Consider the following 22,743-nt stretch of genomic DNA (forward strand, 5'->3'; position numbering starts at 1 on the left):
CATGCCTATTTTTATTTTCCATTCTGTCTGTAGCCATAGTTTCTTTGATGTCCCCTATGTTTTTTTCAAGCCCAGCTATTAATTTTACCATTATTATTCTAAAATCTTGTTCATTTATGCTGCTGATATCTGTTTTGAGCAGTTCATTAGCTGTCATTTCTTCTTGGAGTTTCTTTGGAGGAGAGCTCTTTCGTTTCGTCATTTTAGTTAGCTTCCCGGCTCTTGTTAGTTTTAAAGACCTGTTATGCTCTCTGTATCTATGAGCACTGCTATATCCAAGAAGACTCTTTGACTGTCCAGGGCCTATCCTTTCAGAGAGTGTTTTTTGAATGGTATCTCTTGGTCTCTCTTGTTGGGACCTTGGTTATTTTATTTTCCTATTCATAGTGATATTTGGGACTCTCCACCTTGTGTACTCTGGCTTGTTTCTTGAGGTAGCCGTTAGAAGGCTTTCTCAGTGGATTATGTGTCCTTTTTCTCCCAATCTCTCAGGTTTTGTAAGGTTTCCAATGGCTTCAGATCTTTTCCGTGTGATGCATGGGTGCGAGTGCAAGTACGGAGCTCCTTACTTCTCCGCCATCTTGCCCCTCTCAGCGGAAATGCTAATTTTCTTAATCTCCATAAAAGTCATCTCAAATTCTCTCTATTCCTTAAAGTACTGATAAGTTGAGGTGGGCCACAGTTGTGCTTCTCTGAAGCACAAACAGTAATTATCTCCTTTATTTCTTCTGAATTACAGAAAAGTATAAAAAACATTTTCCTTAAATAGGTATATAGAAGAATAAATCTAAGCAGTCGAAAAAGATTGTCTTTCAAGAAAGGGCTTCATAACTGCAAAATCAATTTTGGCCATTTTTAGCACTTAAAAGATATTCATATTCTGTACACGTTTATTTTTCTGGCCTCTACTTCAGTGCCTCATTCAGTACATTGTTGTCATCTCTGTCAGTGCAGAACACTAATTAGATAAGACATAAAAAGAAAATAGTAGTCTTAAAAATTGAAAATAGTTAATAAATTTTTTGTAGAGGCCTTTTAGACATCATCTGCACTGTCTTTTTTAGCAGTATTCATGTTTTCTTCATTCCACAAATACATATTAAAATTTTTTTAAATTTTTCTAAGACTGTAGTGGCAATTTTATTCTTTAATAATTAATAACAAGGATTTTCTCTTCTATAATGACTTCATCATTTGTAGTTTTATTCCTTTGTGCTAAAATAATGCCATAATTGCTTTTCATGACACACAGTTCATATAATGAAGCAAAGAATGCTTTGTGAGGGAAGGTTATATTGTTAAGAGAAGTGTTCTGTGTGATTATTTTTAGTTGTCAGCTATATTTTACACGTTCAAGTAATGATTTCTGTATTATCAGCATTTATTAATCACCTTTAATGGGGAACAGTGAACAATCCAGTGCATTAAACTTGTATTTAGAGATTACTACTTAAAACAAGTATTTTAAGTAAAATTGGTTAGTGCTATAAACATAAAACTTCATAGAACTCGATTTCCTAATGAGAAATACCAGAGTGATAACATTGCAAACTTGCATGAATGAATCATATTTCGTATATTAGGTCATGAAGTCCAGAAGTCTTTTATTAAAAATAAATTTCTAATCTTTTCCTGAATTTTTCTTGTTAGCAGTATTTAGTCTATCCAAAGGTACAAGGTATAAGCATAATGAGCACATTCATTTCCTTTAAAAAAAATTTAATGAGGGTTGCATGGGTGGCTCAGTCAGTTAAGCATCTGACTTGAGCTCAGGTCATCTCACGGTTTGTGAGTTCACATCCCCCATCAGGCTCTGTGCTGACAGCTCAGAGCCTGGAACCTGCTTCAGATTCTGTCTCTCTCTCTCTCTCTCTCTCTCTCTCTCTCTCTCTGCCCTTCCCCCAGTCATGCTTTGTCTCTCTCTGTCTCAAAAATAAATAAACATTTAAAAATTAAAAAGAAATTAATGATTCCATTAGAAACTAAAACTTCCTGGGTTTCAAGTTTTACTAATAGCTGTATGAATTTTGGCAACTCTCTGAGTTTCTCCCATCCTAGTTTCTTTATAAAATAGGGCTAATTGTACCTATTTCACAAGATTATTATGCTTGTTAATATAAGAACTATAAGTTAATGAACTCATATTCATGTCTATGAACCTGGCATTGTATCTGAGTGATGGTAAGTGGCTCAGTACATATTAGTTGAATGAATGTTTATACATGTAAGCAAGGAATGGAAAGAAAAAGCACACAGAAGAAAAAGAACATGTGATCTTAGTTGGTGAAGGTGAGTTAAACATGTAATCATTTAATGTGATTACACATCATGAACTAGAAAATGTAAGGATACACTGTCTTAATTTATTAAATGTAATTTTCATTGTTTTGTTTATTCTCAGGCAGAAAAAGCTAGCTTGGTTCACTTACTGGATTTCCTAGGTATGATTTTTCTCACAATGATTTGGGCTGTTTGTCCTCGAGATAGTTTGGCACTTTTGGGCCAGTGGATACAGTCTAAACTGCAGGAGGTAAGTGTGAGATAATAAGTTGGTGTGGTGAGGTATGTGGTGAGGATATTTTAAAGATTACAATAAAGTAACAGATACAAGAGGCGTTCTCACAGATCATGAAATATAGCGACTGAGTTTTAGTCTTACATTTTCTCATTTTTAGGGGATATTCCCGAAAAATGAACATTCAAGTTGGAAAATACGACATCTTTTGAAAGATGGAGATAGATGGGTTTCAAGGGCTTAGCAGCTTTCAGCTAACATAGTATTTAGGGGCAGGGGTTATATAGTTACTGGTTTTAAAGAGAGAAAACCCAGGTACAGGCCCTTTCTTTCCTTTTGTCACTTTACCTTCAAACTTTTAACATTTGTTTCTCATAGTGATTGTGGTATACTTACTGGATGACTCTCCCTTTTCCCAAACATTTGCATGTTGATGGAGAACTCTTAAAACCTGTCCGTTTTTATGGGCACAGAGTTGGCTGAAGCCTCTTTACCATCCTTATCTTCTCACTCCCAGAGAAATTAAGATGACCTGGACAGTACTGAAAGGACAGTCTTACTAGGTTCACTTTCATTTTTAATACTTAGGTATAATGATGATCATATCATAAAATTTACCGGGGCCCTCACTTTGTTCAAAACACTTCCGTACTGAAAGCAGGTTGTGCAGTCTTGATAATTGCTTTGTTAACTATGATTAATTATTTTATTTTACATCTTTCTTCACATATTTCCTCTTGTCCAGGGAGGTTTGGTTATTCAGGAACAATCTGTTATTTGTTTATTTAATGATTTGTGGAGCACCCATCATTGTGCCATCTGGGTACTGTTTAAATCTAATGTGTAAAATTCTTTGAGACAAATTGCTTTTGAAATTGGATAACTAAGTCTTTTATTCAGTGTTATGATATTATTTGGATGCATTTATATTGAAATGAAAGTTCTTAAAGGGAAAAAATAATGGTTATTGCTTAGGTTATAGGATCTCATATTTTGAATTTTATTTCTGTTTTGTGTTGGGAAGTCAAAGGAGTTAATGTAGTTCTTTTTCCCCATTTATCAGTACATCACTTTTTTCTGTATTGGAATCTGAAGATTTTGACATAGGAATGATAAACTGTAGCTGCTTTTTCTTTAAAATACTTGATGAAGGGGCACCCGTGTGCCTCCGTTGAGTATCAGCTCTTGATCTCGGCTCAGGTCATGATCTCACTGTTCGGATTTCGAGCCCCAGGTCAGGTTCTGTGCTGATGGCTTGGAGCCTGCCTTGGATTCTGTCTCTCCTTCTCTCTGCCCCTCCTCGCTTGTGCTCTCTCCCTGAAAAAAATAAAAAAATTAAAAAAAACTGAAAATACTTGATGAATCTTGCTACTTCATATAATAATTAATAATAAACTAAAAATAAAGTGATAACTTCTCTTTGAACTCTATTTCCCTAAATCAAGAGCCCTCTTTACCCCCATGATTTTGGTGATGAAGAAATGTTTCTCTAGAAAGCCTCATTCCTTGTGATTGAAGAGCAGGAGGGGATGCTGATAGGAATTGCTGACATTTGCCAGAGAAAGGAAGAGATGAAGGAAGAAGCAGGGGCCTTTTCATAACCATTGGAGAGTCCTCTATTTTTGTAATTTTAAGATTTAGATATAATATAGCAGTCCTCATAGCATGCTACCAGGTATTAATTAGTAATAATTACAATAGCTAATATGTATTGAGTGCCTACCATATGTTAGGCATTAGGATAAGCACTATAGATTAATTATGTACAGAGGTTAAGAATACAGGCTGTGAGCAGATGGACCTATGTTTGAATTTAGGCTGTTAGACCTAAGTTCTATAGAACCTGAGCAGGTTACTTCACTACAGGTCTCAGTTTCTTCATCTATAAACTGGCATAATACTGGCTAACTCAAAGCACTGTTATTGGTTTAATGATACATTTAAAATAGGATCTTTTTATTTTGAAGTTTATATTCATTTTGAGAGGAGGGGGCAGGTGCAGGGAGTGAGAGAGAGAATCCCAAGCAGGTTCCACAGGTTCAATGAGAATCTCAATGCAGGGCTTAAACCCACAAACCTTGAGATCATGACCTGAGCCGAAATCAAGAGTCGGACGCCTATTTGCCTGAGCCACCCAGGCGTCCCTAAAGTAGGATCTCTTAATCTAAGTACTACTGATGTTTTGGACTGGATAATTCTTTGTTGTGAGGAATTGTCCTCTGCATTGCAGGATGTTTAGTAGCCTCGAAACAGCTACTGTAAGCATCTGATCTCTGCCCATTAGATGCCAGTAGCATTTTTCCCCCAAACAGTTGTGATGATCAAAAATGTCTCCAAACATTCTCATATGTCTCTGGGGGACAAAATCGCATCCAGTTGAGAACCAGTGATTTAAAGCACTTAGCACGGTACCTCGTACAAAATGAGGACTCAATAAATAGGAGTTATTATTATTTGTTCATTTTATCCTATCTGCAGCTTTAGGGGGTTGGTGCCGTGCTACTCCATTTTACATATGATGCTACTGGGCTTAGAGGGGTTAAACAATTAGCTGAGGGTTAACTGTTAATAAGTGTCAGCATTTAGACTTAAATGTAAACTTCTGTCCTTTGAAACAAAATCCAGTATTTTAAACCAGTTATACTGTCAGTAGACTTGATGGACTCCTGCAGACTGCTCATTGAGAGTGAAGACACTATATAATATAGTTCAACAACCTAAAAAAGACATGATCCAGAAGGAAGAAACTCATAGCTAGTGGTCATATACTAGACTGATTATATTATTTCTAGACATCACTGACCTGTAGCTGCCTCTGAGAAATTGTTTCCCTATTAATAGCTCTGTTCTCAAAAGTCCTGCTTATTGATCCATCTCCTACAAATTTTAGTACTTACTGGAAATTAAAATTTTAACTGGAGAGCATTCACATAAATACAAGTAATTAAGAAAGTTAAAGTTACGATATCTATTTGTATTTTTTTATTGAAGTTGGAAGAAAATTTCGTTTTCCTAACTAATCAATACTTAGAAAGACAGAATTAAGATAATTTATCAAAGAAAGAAAATTCTGCTCTCTGGTTAATTTTCTGAAATAAATTCCCTAGTAGGGTCAGTGGTTATTATATAGCCTTATTTCTTCAATTTTCTTTTAAAACTTGCAACATCAGAATGTTCCTTGGTCATATTAAAAGCTTGCATTAGGAAGCTTTCTTAGGGAATCCTCTGCACAGAAGGTAAAGATTGTAACTGGAAAGTAGAAGTGCGGGTATCCTCCCCTTTCTTAAGTTCATGTTATGTCACTTTGCTTTTAGGCTTCTTCATAAAGACAAACGTACTCTTTGGATTTCTTTTGGTTAGTGAAAACAGGTACTAATGTAGGTCTTTTGTAAAAGCAAAGTAGCATAAGGCAAACTTTTCAAAAGAGAGGGATACCTGTATAGTAGTAGCCCCTCCCCCAATATTACCAATGGGGTGGAAGGAGGGTGGGATATATTCCAAGACCCCAGTGGATTCCTAAAGCCTCAGATAGTACCAAATCCTATTTGTAGTGTGTTTTTTCCTGTACATAGTGATGGTAAAAGTTTATAAGTTAAGCACATAAATAAGAGATGAACAACAATAATAAAATAGAACAGTTATAATAATATACTGTAAAAAATGTTATGTGAGTGTGGCCTTCTCAGAGTATCTTACTGTACTGTATTCCCCATCTTCTTGTGATGATGTGAGGTGATAAAATGCCTGTGTGGTGAGATGAAGTGATGTGAGCGACGTAGGCACTGTGACGTAGTGTTAGGCTGCTATAGACCTTCTGACAGTATGTGGGGGGACCATCTGCTTCCAGACGGCAGTTGAGTGGGTAACTCAAGCCATGGAAATTGAAACTGTGTGGAAGGGGGGCCTCTACTCCATATGATACTGTAGACTCTCTAGAAGTCTATAGGCATAAATTTTTAAATATTCTTTTTATGTTTTTAAAATATTAATCTCTGATGGAGGTAATAAAGACTGTACTTCATGTTTTATACCATGGTGTTCTTTTTTTTTTTTTTTATAATGTTTGTGTACTTTTTTAAGAGAAGAGAGAGAGAGAGAGAGTGAGTATGGAGAAGGGACAGAGAGAGAATCTCAAGCAGGCCCTGCACTGTCAGCGCAGAGCCTGAGGCAGGGCTTAAACTGTGAGATCATGACCTGAGCTGAAATCAAGAGTCAGGTACTTTTTAAAAAAATTTTTTAGGGGCGCCTGGGTGGCTTAGTCGGTTAAGCGTCTTGACTTTCGCTTAGGTCATGATCTTGTGGTTCGTGGGTTCGAGCCCCGCGTCGGGCTCTGTGCTGACTGCCAGCTCAGAGCCTGGAGCCTGTTTCAGTCTGTGACTCCCTCTCTCTCTGACCCTCCCCTGCTCACGCTGTCTCTCTCTCTCCTAGAAATAAATAAAAAAACATTTAAAAAAATTTTTTTTTAAATGTTTATTTATTTTTGAGAGAGAGAGAGAGAGAGAGAGTGAATGAGAGAACATGAGCAGGGAAGGGACAGAGAGAGCTGGAGATAGAGAATCCAAAGCAGGCTCCAGGCCCTGAGCTGTCAGCACAGAGTCGAACGTGAGGCTCGAACCCATGAACCATGAGATCATGATCTGAGCCAAAGTCAGATGCTTAACCGACTGAGCCACCCAGGTGCCCCTCCCATGGTGTTCTTTAAGTGTCAGTCATGGTGAGCATAAAACCTATATCCTAGATACTCCATGAAATTAATTTTAAAAATAGCCCTTTGCTACTTCTTTTGTTGTGAAATAAATATCCTTAATGGAACTTCTCTTTCTTATTTCTTCTTAGTATATGTTTGATAGACCATACAGTAGAACATTGGAGGCTGAAGCTGACAAAATTGGACTACAGCTTGCTGCAAAGGTAAAATGTTTAGTAGTTGAGACTACACAGTATCCTTCACACAGTAAAAGATAAATATACATTGTCTTAATGAGCTGTGGTACGAGCAGAGAATGAGAACTGGGCTGTATGAAATTTTTCATTGATACCTTTTTAAATTTGTGCCCTCTGGAAACTAATAAACTATCTTTATTTTACTATTCTCCCTTGTTTCAGTGATCTAAGAAGGTTTTTCTGAATAAAATAACGTAAGACTGTTTTTCCTCCCTCCGAGAAAGGTTTATGCTATTGTAGCTATGATTCTAAATGAGCAGACTGGATTTTTACCATTTAAATAAATGGTAGAGGAGCAGACTTATTACTCTTTTTGAGATGATTTTTGTTGCAGCTAATGACTTTTGCTAGCCACAGAGAGCAGCCCTGGGCCTTTACTATGATTTAGGTTGGCCTTGTTCATGTCTCCTTTACAGGGTACTTCATGCCTGGCTCCTATTTTTTGTCTGTGATAATTGAGTATTATTAGTGGAATTTAATATTGGAAGTAGAATTGAATTTTTAAAAATGAGTAAAAACAATGCTACTTTGTACAATAAATTCAAATTGTATTTGATTCTTTGTTGAGTTTCCACTAGTTGTTAAAAGGTCCTAGCTATAAAAAGTATTATGTGAGCTTCTAGTTAGGAGTATTATGGACTTAATTTCATAAATGAAGATACTCCTGTTCACAAAAGCAAAAGTAGTTATTTGAATGTTATGTAATAAGAATTAAGTGAATTATCTGACTGCATAGATTAAGAGGTTCCCAAATAGTGGACCACAGACTGGCTATAAAGGTAAGAGGGTTTTGTGTCTGGTTAAGAAATCTTGGTCTCTTTCAGTCAGTTGTTCCTGTTTCGTTTCCAAGAAGCTTATTGTTTTATTAGCTTTTTAAAATATAATCTGAGGAAGAAGTCAAGATAATTTTTTTCCCATGTGGATATCTAATAGCCTTAGGACTGTTTATCGAAGAGTTATCTTTTTCCATTATTCTTCAGTGTCTCTTTGCCATAAATGTGGGAGGCCACATAGAAGTCTGTTTCTGGACTCCCTGTTGTATCCTCCTGGCCTGTTATCTGTCTCTGAGCCAATACCACGTTGTCACAGAAGCTTTATAGTAAGACATCTGTCTGATAGCTTCTGTCCTCCAGTGTTGCCCTGCAAGATTGACTTGGCTGTTCTTAGTCCTTTTCCTTTCCATTTGAATTTCAGAATTAGCTTATCAAATTACATGCCTATTTAAAAGCATGCTTGGGATTTCTATTAGAACTGGGTGAATTTGGGGATAGTTGACTACTGTCAATCATATTGAGTCTCCCTGGGAAGTGTGGGTGGCTCAGTTGGTTGAGAATCTCCCTCTGGATTTCAACTCAAGTTATGATCTCAGGGGTGTGAGATTGAGCCCTGCATCAGGCTCTGCACTGACAGCATGGGGCCTACTTGAGATTCTCTGTCTCCATCTCTCTCTGCTCTTCGCCCGTCCTCTCTCTCTCAAAATAAATAAACACTTAAAAAAATAATATTAAACCTTCCATTCCATGAGTGATATATTTGTCCATTTATATAGATGTTCTTATAATTTTAGTGATGTTTTTAAATGTTTATGTGTGTATATGTATAGGAGTTATTCATCTTTTGTTAGATTTATTGCTAAATATTTGACATTTTAACTGTAAAGTGTTATTTAAAGAATAAACTTCCTCATGGGGCACCTGGGTGGCTCAGTCGGTTGGGTGTCTGACTTCGGCTCAGATCATGGTCTCATGGTTTGTGAGTTCAAGCCCTGCATAGAGCTCTGTACTGACAGCTCAGAGCCTGAAGCCTGCTTTAGATTCTGTGTCTTCCTCTCTCTCTTTCCCTACCCCATTCACACTCCATCTCTGTCTCAAAAATAACTAAAACATTAAAAAAATTAATAAACTTCCTCATATATAGAAATGCACTTTGTTTTTTATAAATCACCTTGTGTCTAACAACCTTGCCAAATTCATTTAATTCTAGTAGTGTGTAGATTCTTTTAGATGTTATATATACACATTTATGCTGCCTGTGAATAATGAGAAATTTAGTTCTTCCTTTCCAGTATGTGTACTTTCTGGATTTTTTTGTTTTGTTTTGTTTTTTTGTTTTGTTTTTGTTTTTTACCTTACTGCAATGGCTGGAAACTTCAGTAAAATGTTGATGGTGAGCACCTTTGTTTCTTCATGACCGTATTTCACCATTCTGATGTCTAAGTGGTTTTTCTTTTAATCTGACTTTTTAGAAGAGTTTCTATTTCTAATCTGCTAAGAGATTTTTTAAAAATATGAATAACAAATACATTTTTATATTGGTGACTATATAATTTTTTTCCTTTAATCTCTTAATGTGGCAAACTATACTGATTTTTTTTATACACTAGGACTTTTATTTTTGTAATAAACCCAATTTTATCAATTATATTGTTCTCCCAATATATTACTGAAGTTGGTTTGCTAATGTTTAGCTTAGAATAGAATGTTTGTATCTATATTCCTAAGAGATAATGGCTTGGCATTTTCTTGTAAGATCCTGTCAGGTTTTGGTATTGAGATTATGTCAGCTTCATAAAATGAGTTGGGAAGTGTTTTTGCTTTTCTCTGGAAGAGTTTGTGTAACGTTAGTGATATTTATTTTTTAAATGTTCAGAAGTGGGTAAAAGCCATACAGATTTCTTTTAAGTTTATTTATTTTGAGAGAGAGCGAGAAAGAGCAAGTGAGCAGGGGAGGGAAGAGAGAGAATCCTAGGCAGGCTCTGCACTGATCATGTGTAGCCTGACACGAGGCTTGAACTCAACGAATTGAGAGATCATGACCTGAGCCAAGAACATGACCTGAGCCAAGATTAATAGTTGGATGCTTAGCCAACGGAGCCACTTAGGTGCCCTGGGCCTATAGATTTCTTTGTGGGATGGCCTTTAGTTATGGATTCTAAAATGTCTTTAATAGATATAGAACTATTCACATTTTTCTGTTTTGTGTCAGGTTTTATAAGTTTTGTTTTTCTAGGAACTTATGTTTTATTTAAATTCTCAACATTATTAGTCTAAAGTTTCCTAGTATACATATATATTTGTAGTTTGTATTTTTTTTGTAGTTGACACAATATTACATTAGTTTAACGTATACAAGACAGAAATTCTACAACTGTATGTTATGCTCACTGTAAGTGTAGCTCCCATCTGTCACCATGCGATGTTGTCACAGTACCACTGACTATATTCTCTATGGTGTACCTTTCATTCTGTGATTTATTCATTCCATAACTGGAAGCCTGTTTCTCTTGCTCCTTCATCTGTTTTGCCTGTCCCGTTACCCCCTTCTCTGTTGTCAGCCATCAGTTTGTTATCTTTACCATATATGTATTTTTTTTAAGTTTATTTATTTTGAGAAGACAGAGACAGCATGAGTGGGGGAGGAGCAGGGAGGGAGGGAGGGAGAAAGAATCCCAAGCAGGCTGCACACTGCCAACATAGAACCCCACGTGGGGCTCCAACTCACTAAACTGTGACATCATGCCCTGAGTTGAAACCAAGAGTTAGACATTTAACTGCCTAAGCTACCCAGGGGCTTCAACTCACGAAACCGTGATATCGTACCCTGAGCTGAAACCAAGAGTCAGACACTTAACCATGTGAGCCACCCAGGTGGCTTGAACTCATGAAACTGTGATACTATGCCCTTAGCTGAAACCAAGAGTCGGACACTTAACCGTCTGAGCCAACCAGGTGGCTTGAATTCACGAAACTGTGACACTGTGCCCTGAGCCAAAACCAAGAGTTGGACACTTAACCATCTGAGCCACCCAGGGGCTGGAACTCATGTGACATCATACCCTGAGCCAAAACCAAGAGTCAGACAGTTAACTGTCTAAGTCACCCAGGTGCCCCCCTCCCTTACTATCTTTTTAATGTCTCAAGGATACTGTGTTCCACAGATATATTTTATTTATTTATTTAGAAGTTAATACAGGGGCATCTGGGGAGCTCAGTTGGTTAAGCATCCAACTTCAGGTCAGGTCATGACCTCACGGTTTGTGAGTTCTAGTCTCATGCATTCGAGCCTGCGTCGGGCCCTGTTTTGACAGCTCAGAGCCTGCTTCAGATTCTGTGTCTCTCTCTCTGCCCCTCCCTTGCTTGAGCTCTGTCTCTCTCTCAAAAATAAATAAACATTAAATTTTTAAAAAAAAGAGTTAATATGTTTTTTTAATATCTTTTTAAAATGTTTATTTATTTTTGAGAAAGAGAGCTGACAGCACAGAGCCCGATGCAGGACTCGAACTCATGAGACTGGAACTCACAAACCGTGAAGTCATGACCTGAATAGAAGTCAGACACTTCATTGCCTGAGCCACCCAGGCGCCCCAAAAGTTAATGTATTTTTATTTAAGGAGTTGCACATGTTGTGATTCCTCCTACTGCCAATCACCTTGGTTCTTCCAAAGTTTAAGTCATAATTTTCAAGGCAGCCCTTTTTTTAAAAAGAAGCTTTGCTCAGTCCATAGCTCTTTTAATTGAGCTTCTTTGATCTCCACTTGAATATGGACATGTTTTAAAAATTCTCTGGCTGTAATATTTGGGATCCAGTTTCTTGTTTCATCAAGCAATTTACTTTAGGGCCATGTTTAGGCTCTGAGTAGATAGGTCTACCTAGTTCTCCATTTCAGACACCCTCTGAACATGAGTAAGTTCAAACCATATTCACTCCTGAACTGTCACACCTGAGAATAGTACAGATTGTTGGGATGTGCTAGTACCTAAGATTAAAATAATTTGACTGTTAGCAGATCTGGCTCATGGCTTCCACAGATAACACACGTTTTAGCATCGCTGTCTTATAGTTCACTAATCTTACTTTCAGCTATGTCCCTTATGCCATTTATCTTTGACTTCTAAATTTTAGTTACTGTATTTTTCCATTCTAGAATTTCCATTTGATTCTCTTTTATAAATTTCATTTCTCTGGTGAAATTCTGTTTTGTCATAATTTTTTTCATATTTTTTGAATATGTTTATCATATTTTTTAAAACTTTGTGTATTAACTATTATTTTTATGATCTTTGGTCTGTTTCTTTTGTCTGGTTTTTGCCTTTGATCTTGTTTCTTGGTATGCTTTGCCCATTTTTGACTGAATTCTGAACATTTCATATGAACAGTACAGTTGGCTCTGAATGATAATTTCTTCCATCCTCAGGAATCCCCCTTTAGCCTGGGGAACAACTAGAATAGAGCAGATTACGTCATCAGTCACAGCCTGAGCTGAGTCTTCGTAAGTTTCAATTTGCTTCTACTCCACCTTCATTTATAAGGGTATTGCTGTTTGGGAAGTCTCCTGATGGCATGGAGTATTGACTAAGTTCCTTCTCCGTAGGGGTTTTTGAACTTCAGTTTTTTGTTCTGCCAGCACCATGCGGATGTTGAAATCTCAGTTTTCATCCATGTTTTATTTTAAAATGTGCCCTGTGCGGGCTTGAGAATTGATAGATGCCGTAGTGAACTGGCATCCGCTGTTGTCTTTGCCCTCCTGTCTTTCAAATCTCGACTTCTCAAATTTGGCCACCTTGTCAAGCCTGACTTGTAAGTTTTGGCTCTTTAGTCCTGCTAGACAGCTGTAAGTGCTCCTTAACCACCTCTTTCTGCTTGGATTTCTCTTGAGTTCTGCTAGTTTTCTCAGCCTCTGGCTCCTTAGAATTTAATAGATTTTGCTGAAAGCAAAAGCAACACGCAGATGAGACTCCCCTCCCTGAGCTTTCCTTCTTCCTGGATTTTGGCTTTTCTAGTATTGGCTGACTCGGTAACTCTCCAGGACCTTGGAACAAATAATATTTATGTTTTATCCAGATTTTCTATTTTGTTGTTGTTGTTGTTGAAGTAAAATTGGCATACAGTATCCTATTAGTTTCAGGTGTATGTCATATTGATGCAGTATTTTCGTGCATTACAAAATAATCCCATTGGTAAGTATGGTAAGTATAGTGACCGTCTGTTGCCAAAGTTACTACAGTATTATTGACTATGTTTCCTATACTGAACATGATATCCCCATGATTTATTTATTGTATAGCTGGAGTTTTTACCTCTTAGTCCCTTTCACCTAATAGATTTTCCAATTGTGTTTGATAGGAACATTGGTCTGCTATAATTTATTTACTCCATCATTGCTGGAAGAGGAAGTCTCTAACTTAGTCTTTTTAATAGCGATTCAATATTCCGTAGTGCCACTAATTCATTTAATCATGTATCTGTTAATGAGCTTGGGTTATTTCCAGAGTTTTTTGTTACTGTTTAAATTGCAAATAATTCAGCATTTGGCATCCTTATACACATATCCTTATGTTCTTTGTACTTTTCTGGCATTGGCTTTTTATTTTTAAAAGACACTCCCAGGGGTGCCTGGATCTGACTCTTGATTTTAACTGAGGCATGATCTCACAGTTGTGAGATTCAGGCCGATAGGGTTCTGCACGAGGCATGGAGTCTGCTTGATTCTCTCTTTCCCTCTTCCTCCACCTGTCCTCAACTCGTACTCTCCCTCTCTCTTAAAAAAAAAAAAAAAAAAAAAAGATACTCCCAGTTATTACAGAATGTTGTAGCAAATCTTAACCAGTGCATATCAGAATGTTGTTTCTCTCATGTGCATATCAGCACTATTTTTAGTATCTTTAATTTTTTGTTAATTTGGACAAAAAATGGAATCTCATTGCCTTTAATTAAAAATTTGCATTTTCTTGCCTCGTAGTAATGTGGAGAATGTTTCTTTCCTTTTTATTGGCTATTTTATTTTTTCTTTTGAGATTGACTTTTTTTAAATGTTTTTCTCAATAGATTTTAAAAATACATATTCTAGGCCCCACACTTGGAAATTCTGTCAGTAGCTAGATGATGAGACCTTGAATATAAGTATGTTTAAAAACTCCCAAGCAATTCTGCTTTCTAGGCAGGTTTGAGAATTATTACTTTGAGTGATCAAATGCCAGTTTTGTATTTTTGGGTGACTTGGTAAGTTAAATTTTTCTCTAATTCTATTCTTTTGAGTATTTATAATATGCAAACCATATATTTTTTAAGAAAGTACATCTGGAATGAGAAAACTATCATTTTCAAAAGTACATCTAAATATTGTGATGTGGACTAGATAATCTTTTGCTAGTTGTGATATTATATTTAGTTCAAAAGAGAAAATGATATTGCTACATATGTTAAGTCATAAGTAATATCTTTGTTATGGAGCACTTAGGATATAAAAATACCATCTCTGAGTACACGTTTTTATTTCCTATCAAAAGGGAGAAACAGTTTAAGAACCTCAAATATTATATTTATACTACCATTTATCCTATGATATCACCTGTTTAGATAATAACACCATTATCTGCCATTTAATACTTACTATATTCTTTTTTTAATGTTCATTTTTGAGAGAGGGAGAGAGACAACATGATCAGGGGACGGTCAGAGAAAGAGGGAGACACAGAATATGAAGCAGACCCCAGGCTCCCAGCTATCAGCACAGAGCACAGTGTGGGGCTTGAACACACAAACCACGTGATCATGACCTGAGCCAAAGTTGGACATTTAACTGAGTTAATATACTTATTAGTATATATTAATAATATTAACCAGATACCCCAATACTTAATATATTCTAATAACTGAGCTTAAATTTTATGTGTTGTCTAACCTAATCCCTTAGTAGCTTCATGAGGTAGTTATTAATATCATTATCTCCATTTTATTGATAGAGGAACTGAAGCTCAGACAAGTTAAGTTACTTTTTTATAGGTGCAAAATGGTAAAATCATTATTCAAACCCAAGTGTGTATGATTTCAGAGTCAGTTTTGTTTCTGATCTTATCCCTCTACCACAATTATATTTCACAGTATCAACTTGTCTACCTCCATGTTGTCAGATACCATACTTTTTTATCTTGTTCTTTCTCTTAGTAGCATTTGACACTTTGAACCATACTCCCCTTTAAAAATATATATATATTTGCATGTGTGGCCACTCATTTTGTTATAGTATAGAAGGTCACTTAGTATTGTAAACTCATAATGGGAAGTAACAGCCCTTACTGCCCATCTGCCCTACACCCCAGAAATGAAAGTCACCTTAACTTCCTTAGTTATTTACCGCTATAATTCTATATAATGTGTTTATTTTGTGATTTCATGACTCATTAAGTTTAGACAATTGATTTCTTGTTATGGAAGATTTAATCTTTTATAACCTGACTAATGTTTTTATGTGTTTATGTGTTATCTTTATTCCTCCTTGGTTAAGTATCATTTTTTTTTCTCTGTCATCTGATAGGATTTTCTCTTTTCTTATGGTGGACTTTAGAGTGTTCTTTACATATTTTGGATACAGTCATTTGTTGATATGTGATTTGAAAATAGTTTTTCCTTGGAGCGCCTGGGTGGCCCAATCGGTTAAACATCCAACTTCAGCTCAGGTCATGATCTCGTAGTCGTTGAGTTAGAGCCCTGCATTAGAGCTTGCTTCAAATTCTGTCTCCCTCTGCCCCTCCCCTGCTCATGTTCTATCTCTCTATCAAAATAAACATTAAACATTAAAAAATTTTTTAAAAAGAAAATGTTTTTTCCTCATTTGTGGCTCATCTTTTCCTAACAAACTTGTTTTTGTTTTTTTCTTGTTATTATTTTTTTGTTTTTTGTTTTTTGTTTCTTTGGTTTTGATTTTTTGCAGAGCAAACATTTTTAATTGTGATGAAATCTAGTTTAAGGTATCCAAGGAAACTGCCAATTTCTGGGGCGAGCTTCTTTCTGGTGCTTTAACCCGTAAATTCTAGCTACTCCTGAAGCCCTAAACTTTTGTCTTCTGAGTCCTTAGCTTGGCCAAACTTACCATGTTCTGCTTAGGTTCTCCCCCTTACATTGTGGTCAGGAAACTGACCCCAGGCCAAGAGAGCAGGAGCAAATATGGGGATCACAGTACATAGTATTTATGTCTATGTCAAGAATTAGTCTTGGGGCGCCTGGGTGGCCTAGTCGGTTAAGTGTCTGACTTCGGCTCAGGTCATGATCTCATGGTTTGTGAGTTAGAGCCCCGCATCAGACTCTGTGCTGACAGCTCAGAGCCTGGAGCCTGCTTCAGATTCTGTCTCCCTCGCTTTCTGTCCCTCCCCTGCTCACACTCTCTCTCTCAAAAATAAATAAACATTAAAAATAAAAGAATTCCATGCACACTCTCAGATCATAGGGCTTTGAAACTTGAAATCAATCACAGGAAGAAGTCTGGAAAACCTCCAAAAACATGGAGGTTAAAGAACACCCTACTAAAAGAATCACAGTCTTGTCTTGCCTCTTGTCTAGGATCGGAGAATATTTGCTTTATGTAGTCCATAAGGCACATGTCCAGCTTTATGGTTCTTTTTAGTGAGAGGATAAATCCAATACCAGTTACTCTCATGGATGGAAGTGTACATCTCCAAGTTTGTAATTCATGATTGTCCGTCTGTATTTTATAAGAAGCCAGTAAGAAACTTTTCAGAAGCTCTGTATACATAGGTTGGGATAGTGGACTTCACTGTAAGATGATAGGGCAGTGAGCTAGCTCTTTGGAAACTTTCAGCATGGAATATATATAGGTTTTTTTTCTGTAGCTATTCAAGTGTCTTTGCAGAAGAATCCTGTAAAGCGACTGTCATTGTTTAAGGGTTAGAAAGAGAGAGGGTGGTGGGGTTATTCCATTCATTGTGGAGTCTCTTCTTTAATTCATTCTCTATTTGAACCTTATACCTCAACCCTCTTTTCTTGAATACCAATAACTGAACCTTTCTGGAGGCCCCATGATGTGAGGGTATCTATCAGCTGCCAAAAGTGGTAGAGTGAGCTCAGGAACTTGATTGCCTAGGTTTGAGATCTGCTTTGCCAGCTCTAGAGTACTAGCCGTGTGATCTTGGGTGAGTTTTTTAAACCTTTTTAAACCTCAGTTTTCTTCATCTATAGGATAGGACTAGTAATAGGACCAACATTATAGAAGTAATAAAGTGATTACAATATTACATTTATGTATACAATTGTTACATTTATGTTTCAGTTATACTCAAAAAAATTAAAACCAAAATAAGGAGTGCCTAAGAGGCTCGGTCAGTTAAACATCCAACTTCAACTCAGGTCATGATCTCATAGTTTGTGGGTTCAAGCTCCGTGTCAGGTTCCGTGCTGACAGCTCAGAGCCTAGAGCTGCTTCAGATTCTGTGTCTTCCTCTCTCTCTGCCCCTCCCCCATTCACATTCTGTCTCTCTCGAAAATAAATATACATTAAAAGGTAAAAAAAAGTTTATAAACCCCAAATACTTACCTGTTATTTACTCTAATACACAGGTATCTCAAACCTAATATAGTCATTGTATCCCTAATTTCCTCTCACAGCTACTTCTAGTCTTCCTTTCCCCAGTAAATATATACCACCTTTTATTCAGTTGCTCTTGGAAAAAATTTAAAGTTCCCCTTAGTACTTCCTTCTTCTTTATCATTCACATGGAATTTTTCATCAGATGTCACTAGTTATATCTATAAAATGTATCTCAATATGTTTCTGTTTCCATAATTAGCATTTTACCTGAACAACTGTCCCAGCCTCATGGCAGCTTTCACTGCCTCCAGTCATATTCCCCTCCCACTTTGCATAAATAAGAATTAGGTCCAGTTATTCACTTTCCCAGTGTGAGACTTAAGTGGATACTGGCCAGCATTTGCCACCAGATTTTTCAGATTCTGGGTTGACCACCCCCCTACTTTTGATTGGCACATTCTTTTTCATATTTGGTAATACGTACTATTAAAAGACATCTTTGAGACCCAAGTGAAGGTGCATCATCTTCTAGGATGCAGGGTTACATAATACCTTCATGGAGTCAGAATTTGAATTAAAAAGGCATTCAGTCAACAATTTTTACGGTTTAAAGTATTGTGATAGAGATACACAGAATCCCCTGTAAAAGTACAGCAGAGATGGCACATTAGCGAGTGATGAGAACTTGGCCTAGAGATTAGACTGAGAAGGAGATATTTGCAACAGACATCTGAAAGCTAACGTGATTATCCTGATGAAGATGCTGATGGGAGTGCTTAGGGCATGGAGGGCAGCATGTTTAAAGGCAAAAGAAAGGATTGCTTAGTCCAGGAGTTAAAAATTCAGTATGGCTAAAATGAGATAGAATTCGAAAGCACCAATGTCAATAGATAAAGGTAGAGCCTTCTTTGTTAGCAGTTTTGAGGATTTTATATCTTATCCAGCGTAGTGGTTGGGATCTTGGGCTCTAGAGTCAGACTGACATGTATTTGAACTCTTACCTCCTTCACGTGATTGTAGGCAAATCACTTAACCTTTTTGAGACTCGTTTTTAGTTTGAAAAATTATACGGGAATTATGACCGTACCTACCAAAAAGGGTTATTTTGCATGACCTGTACTTGATTTTTACTTGTGCCTTATATCCTCTCTTTGAACATTGTTGCATCAGACTTTTTTGACTTCTTGCAACTTAATATTCAAATCACAGAACATAATTACCTTATTCCTAATTTTGTCCTTATTAGGTAACCTTCTGATTATAGCCTGGCTTCCTTCATACCATGCCTAAAAGAGAGAGAATGTGATGGCTTGAGGACACAAATGCTCTGTGCCCTTGGTAATTTTGGCAGTTAGAGTTATTGCCTCAAATTAATAAGGTGATATTCGGCTTTCATATCAATTTTGTGAATTTGATTAATGGGAACTGTTCCTGTGAGATGGATCTATTGGTCCTGTGCTGTCCCATTAGATTTATGTGATTTTAAGGCCAAGGGCTAAACAGACTATGGAAAATTCATTAAAATCAAGTTACTCAGGAGGCCTCTTTGAAAATAGGCAGCTTGTCTCCCCTTTTTTATTGCTTTGTTATTGGGTGTGAGTTTATTTTGTATATTTACATTTTTATGTTTTAATTTTTCATTTATAAGACATTAAGTTTATCATATAAATTGTCAGAAAGGCTAATACAGGGTTGGTAAAAACTAGTTGGACTAAGGTGTGACTTAATCACAGAATAATAACAAGTTGTTGGTTACCAGCTGACAATCAAATTAAGTCTTTGATTTTGTGTGTATAGATTTGTCACTGCAAAGGTAATTTGGCACTTTACACTCATTTACAGAAATGACTGATTCCACTCCCAGGTAAATCATTTTTATTTTTTAGTATCTGTTTCTTAAATATAAAAAAGGAAAGAAATTTTGTTTTAGTGGTTTTAATGCAGGAATGAGCAGCCTTTTAATAGAGCACTGTATAAGATTGTTTTGATTATCACAGTGATTAGGATAGTAAAGATTACTTGTGAATGGGCATTCGGGGGTGGTGGTGCATGGCAGGGAGGTATCTTAAATACCCTGTAATGGCCTGGAGAGCCCCACAGAGGGAAGAATTGCCTAGCCTCCAAAGTTTCTAACTGCTCCTGTTGAGAGATATTGCCAGATGGGTTCTTCAAGTAATATGGATAACTGTGCACATAGCACCATCTAGTGACAGAAATAGGTAATAAATAAAATCTACTTTCATCACTGAACTAAAATTCCAAACTTTGTGTAAAATAATAGGTTAAAACCATAGATTTTTGGAGCAGGAAGGACAGTTGGAGATAATCTAACCTCTCCTATTACATATAGGGAAATTAGGGTCCAAAGAAGTGAAGCAGTTTGTCGTGTAACATACACCTAGTTAGGAAGAGCCCATGCTACAATCCAGGTCTCGGAGTTTTCCCGGTTAGTAATCTGAGCCTTTGCCATAGCAAGCTGACTGTTTTTGTGTTCTGTTTGGGTTAATACCTTCGGTGCTTTGCTTAGTGATTTGTTTAAGAATAAAAACCAGTAAATAAGGGGAACATCTCATTGACTAGGTGTGCTATAAATGTAAATTTTCATAAAGCATACATCATGCTTTATATCTTCTTAGGAGCCTTATTGTGTTACCTAAAGAAACAAGACAGACTTGTATGTATTCATTTAGTTTTTCAGTTGCAGCGGTTTTAACTTTCAATGTGGAGCCTTATAAAACTTTATCTAGGATAGGGAAATATATACCCATGAAAGTTTATTAAAGCCTTACTTATTATTGATTGAGGAACTGACATGATGGCAGTGAAAAGGTGGTAAAAAAAACTTTAAATGAGCTGACTTACAAAATGATGGAAATGTTCCTCTTTGTTAGGGCATATAACATAGTTTTACTAAGTCAGAGTTTTTTGTTGTCGTTTGTTTTTTGGTTTTAATGAGAAGTATTGGCATATAATGAGAATGGTTTAGGTGGAACCATTGGAAAAGAGCACTTTTTAATTATTGATGGGAAAATGTTGAGACAAGAAATGGGATCCACAGTAAAGTGAGTTTTAGTGAGTGATGTCATCAGAAGTGTTGGGAAAATGAATGTAGGAAAGAGATGGAAATAACCCAGTTTCCTGGTAGATGAAGCTGACACTGATGACATGTGTGCTGAGAACACTGACGATGGTACTGAGAGCAGTGGCTGTGATGTTAACTAACGGCTCGCTGTGCTGGGCACTGTTCGGAGTGTTTCCATGTGTTAACCCTGTAACCCACGAGGCATCGGTGCTATTAGCATCCTCATCTTATAGACGGAACCAAGGGATAGAGACATTAAGTGACTTGCCAAAGGTCTCACAGATGGTAAGATTTTTCTCTTCCAGGATAAAGGTAGACTTGTTTCTGAAATGGAACTTTTTATAATATTTTAATTCACTAGGAACAATTTTGGTTTTCTGTAGCACTGCTTCTAAGAGGACCATATTGGTATCTGTTTTGGTGCCTTTAAATCTTATTTTGAAGTAGCCCTCAGTGTGTTGTTCTACCTCTAAGGAGTCCACTACCTCCTGTCACTGTCCTTTGTAGTATTGTGTCAGATGACTGACCTACCACACGTCTTTATGAGCTACAGAGGAGGATGCCGGACGGACTGGGACTGAGTGTAAGGTGCTAATGGCATCCTGAAAGATGACTCAGAACTGCTAATGTCAGACTGTACCTCTTAGGGTTATGGCTGGAAGGAGTTTTGTTCCAGGGTCTAGGTGAATAGAAAGCAAAATTCAGAGACATTTTCATCATCACATTTCTTTTTTTTTTTTTTTTTAAATGTTTTATTTATTTCTAGGAGAGAGAGAGACAGCGTGAGCAGGGGAGGGTCAGAGAGAGAGGGAGTCACAGACTGAAACAGGCTCCAGGCTCCGAGCCGGCAGTCAGCACAGAGCCCGACGCGGGGCTTGAACCCACGAACCGCGAGATCATGACCCAAGCGAAAGTCGGACGCTTAACCGACTAAGCCACCCAGGCGCCCCTCATCATCACATTTCTAATGAAAATTTTGGCTACAGGTAGGATATACTAGGCCTAGATTTATTTATACAATTTTTTCTGGCATTGAACATTGGGAAATGTTCAAATATAAGAATAGAGTACTATTGTACTCTCATGAATTTCATATCACACTGAGTTTCTAATTGAATAGTAGCAAATTTGTTGTCAATTAATATGTCCCTTAATGCATACTCATGCACATTGGTACTATAGGCTGAATTAAACTAAATCTTTCTTTAGTTATAAATTTGTAATATCATCACTTATGACCAAACTTATCATCCTACAATATTAGTTGCTCACCAGGGGAAAGTAAGAGTAGAAATAGGACCTACTGAGTTCTGGGTTCTGGGCTAAATACTTTGCAAAAGTTACCACATTTAATCCTAATGATCCACTGCTTTAATTTCATTTTTACAATGTATCTGAGACTCCTGGAGACTAAGTTATTGGCCCAAGGTCACAAGCTTTGTAACCAGTCTACTTGTGTTACGTTACTGACAATGAATTATTTGACCTCTCTGGGCCTTGGTTTCTTCATCTGATCTGTAAAATGAGTGTAATAGTGCTTACTTCATAAATTTGTTCTGATGGTTCAATGAGTTAATGTTTGTCTTTTGTTTAGAACTATACTTGGCATGTAATACCATGTAAGTTATTATTAAAGTAAATAAGTGCTTGTTTTAAAAGTGTTTACTTATTTTTGAGAGAGAGAGAATGGCCATGCACATGCACAGTTAGAGGAGGGACAGAGAGAGGGGGACAGAGGATCTGAAGTGGTCTCTGTGCTAACAGCAGAGAGCCTGATGTAGGGCTTGAACTCATAGACCGTGAAACCATGAACTGAGCCAAAGTTGGACATTCAGCAGACTGAGCCACGCAGGTGCCCCATAGATAAGTAATATTTTGAAC

The 22,743-nt window shown here is 36.9% G+C and overlaps 1 protein-coding gene across 2 annotated transcripts in view; it reads left to right on the forward strand.

The window, feature by feature from the left end:
- The window catches only part of OMA1 (OMA1 zinc metallopeptidase), an 85,835-nt gene that overhangs the window by 23,354 nt on the left and 39,738 nt on the right, over nt 1-22,743 (forward strand). For both annotated transcript variants that reach the window (XM_039237887.1, XM_039237893.1), the window contains exons 6-7: nt 2,402-2,530; nt 7,352-7,426. In XM_039237887.1, coding sequence (XP_039093818.1) covers nt 2,402-2,530; nt 7,352-7,426 — 204 coding nt within the window. The remainder of the gene's footprint in view (nt 1-2,401; nt 2,531-7,351; nt 7,427-22,743) is intronic.

Source organism: Hyaena hyaena, unplaced genomic scaffold (assembly GCF_003009895.1).
Source record: "Hyaena hyaena isolate Hyena2069 unplaced genomic scaffold, ASM300989v1 scaffold_5, whole genome shotgun sequence".
Taxonomy (NCBI): Eukaryota; Metazoa; Chordata; class Mammalia; order Carnivora; family Hyaenidae; genus Hyaena; species Hyaena hyaena.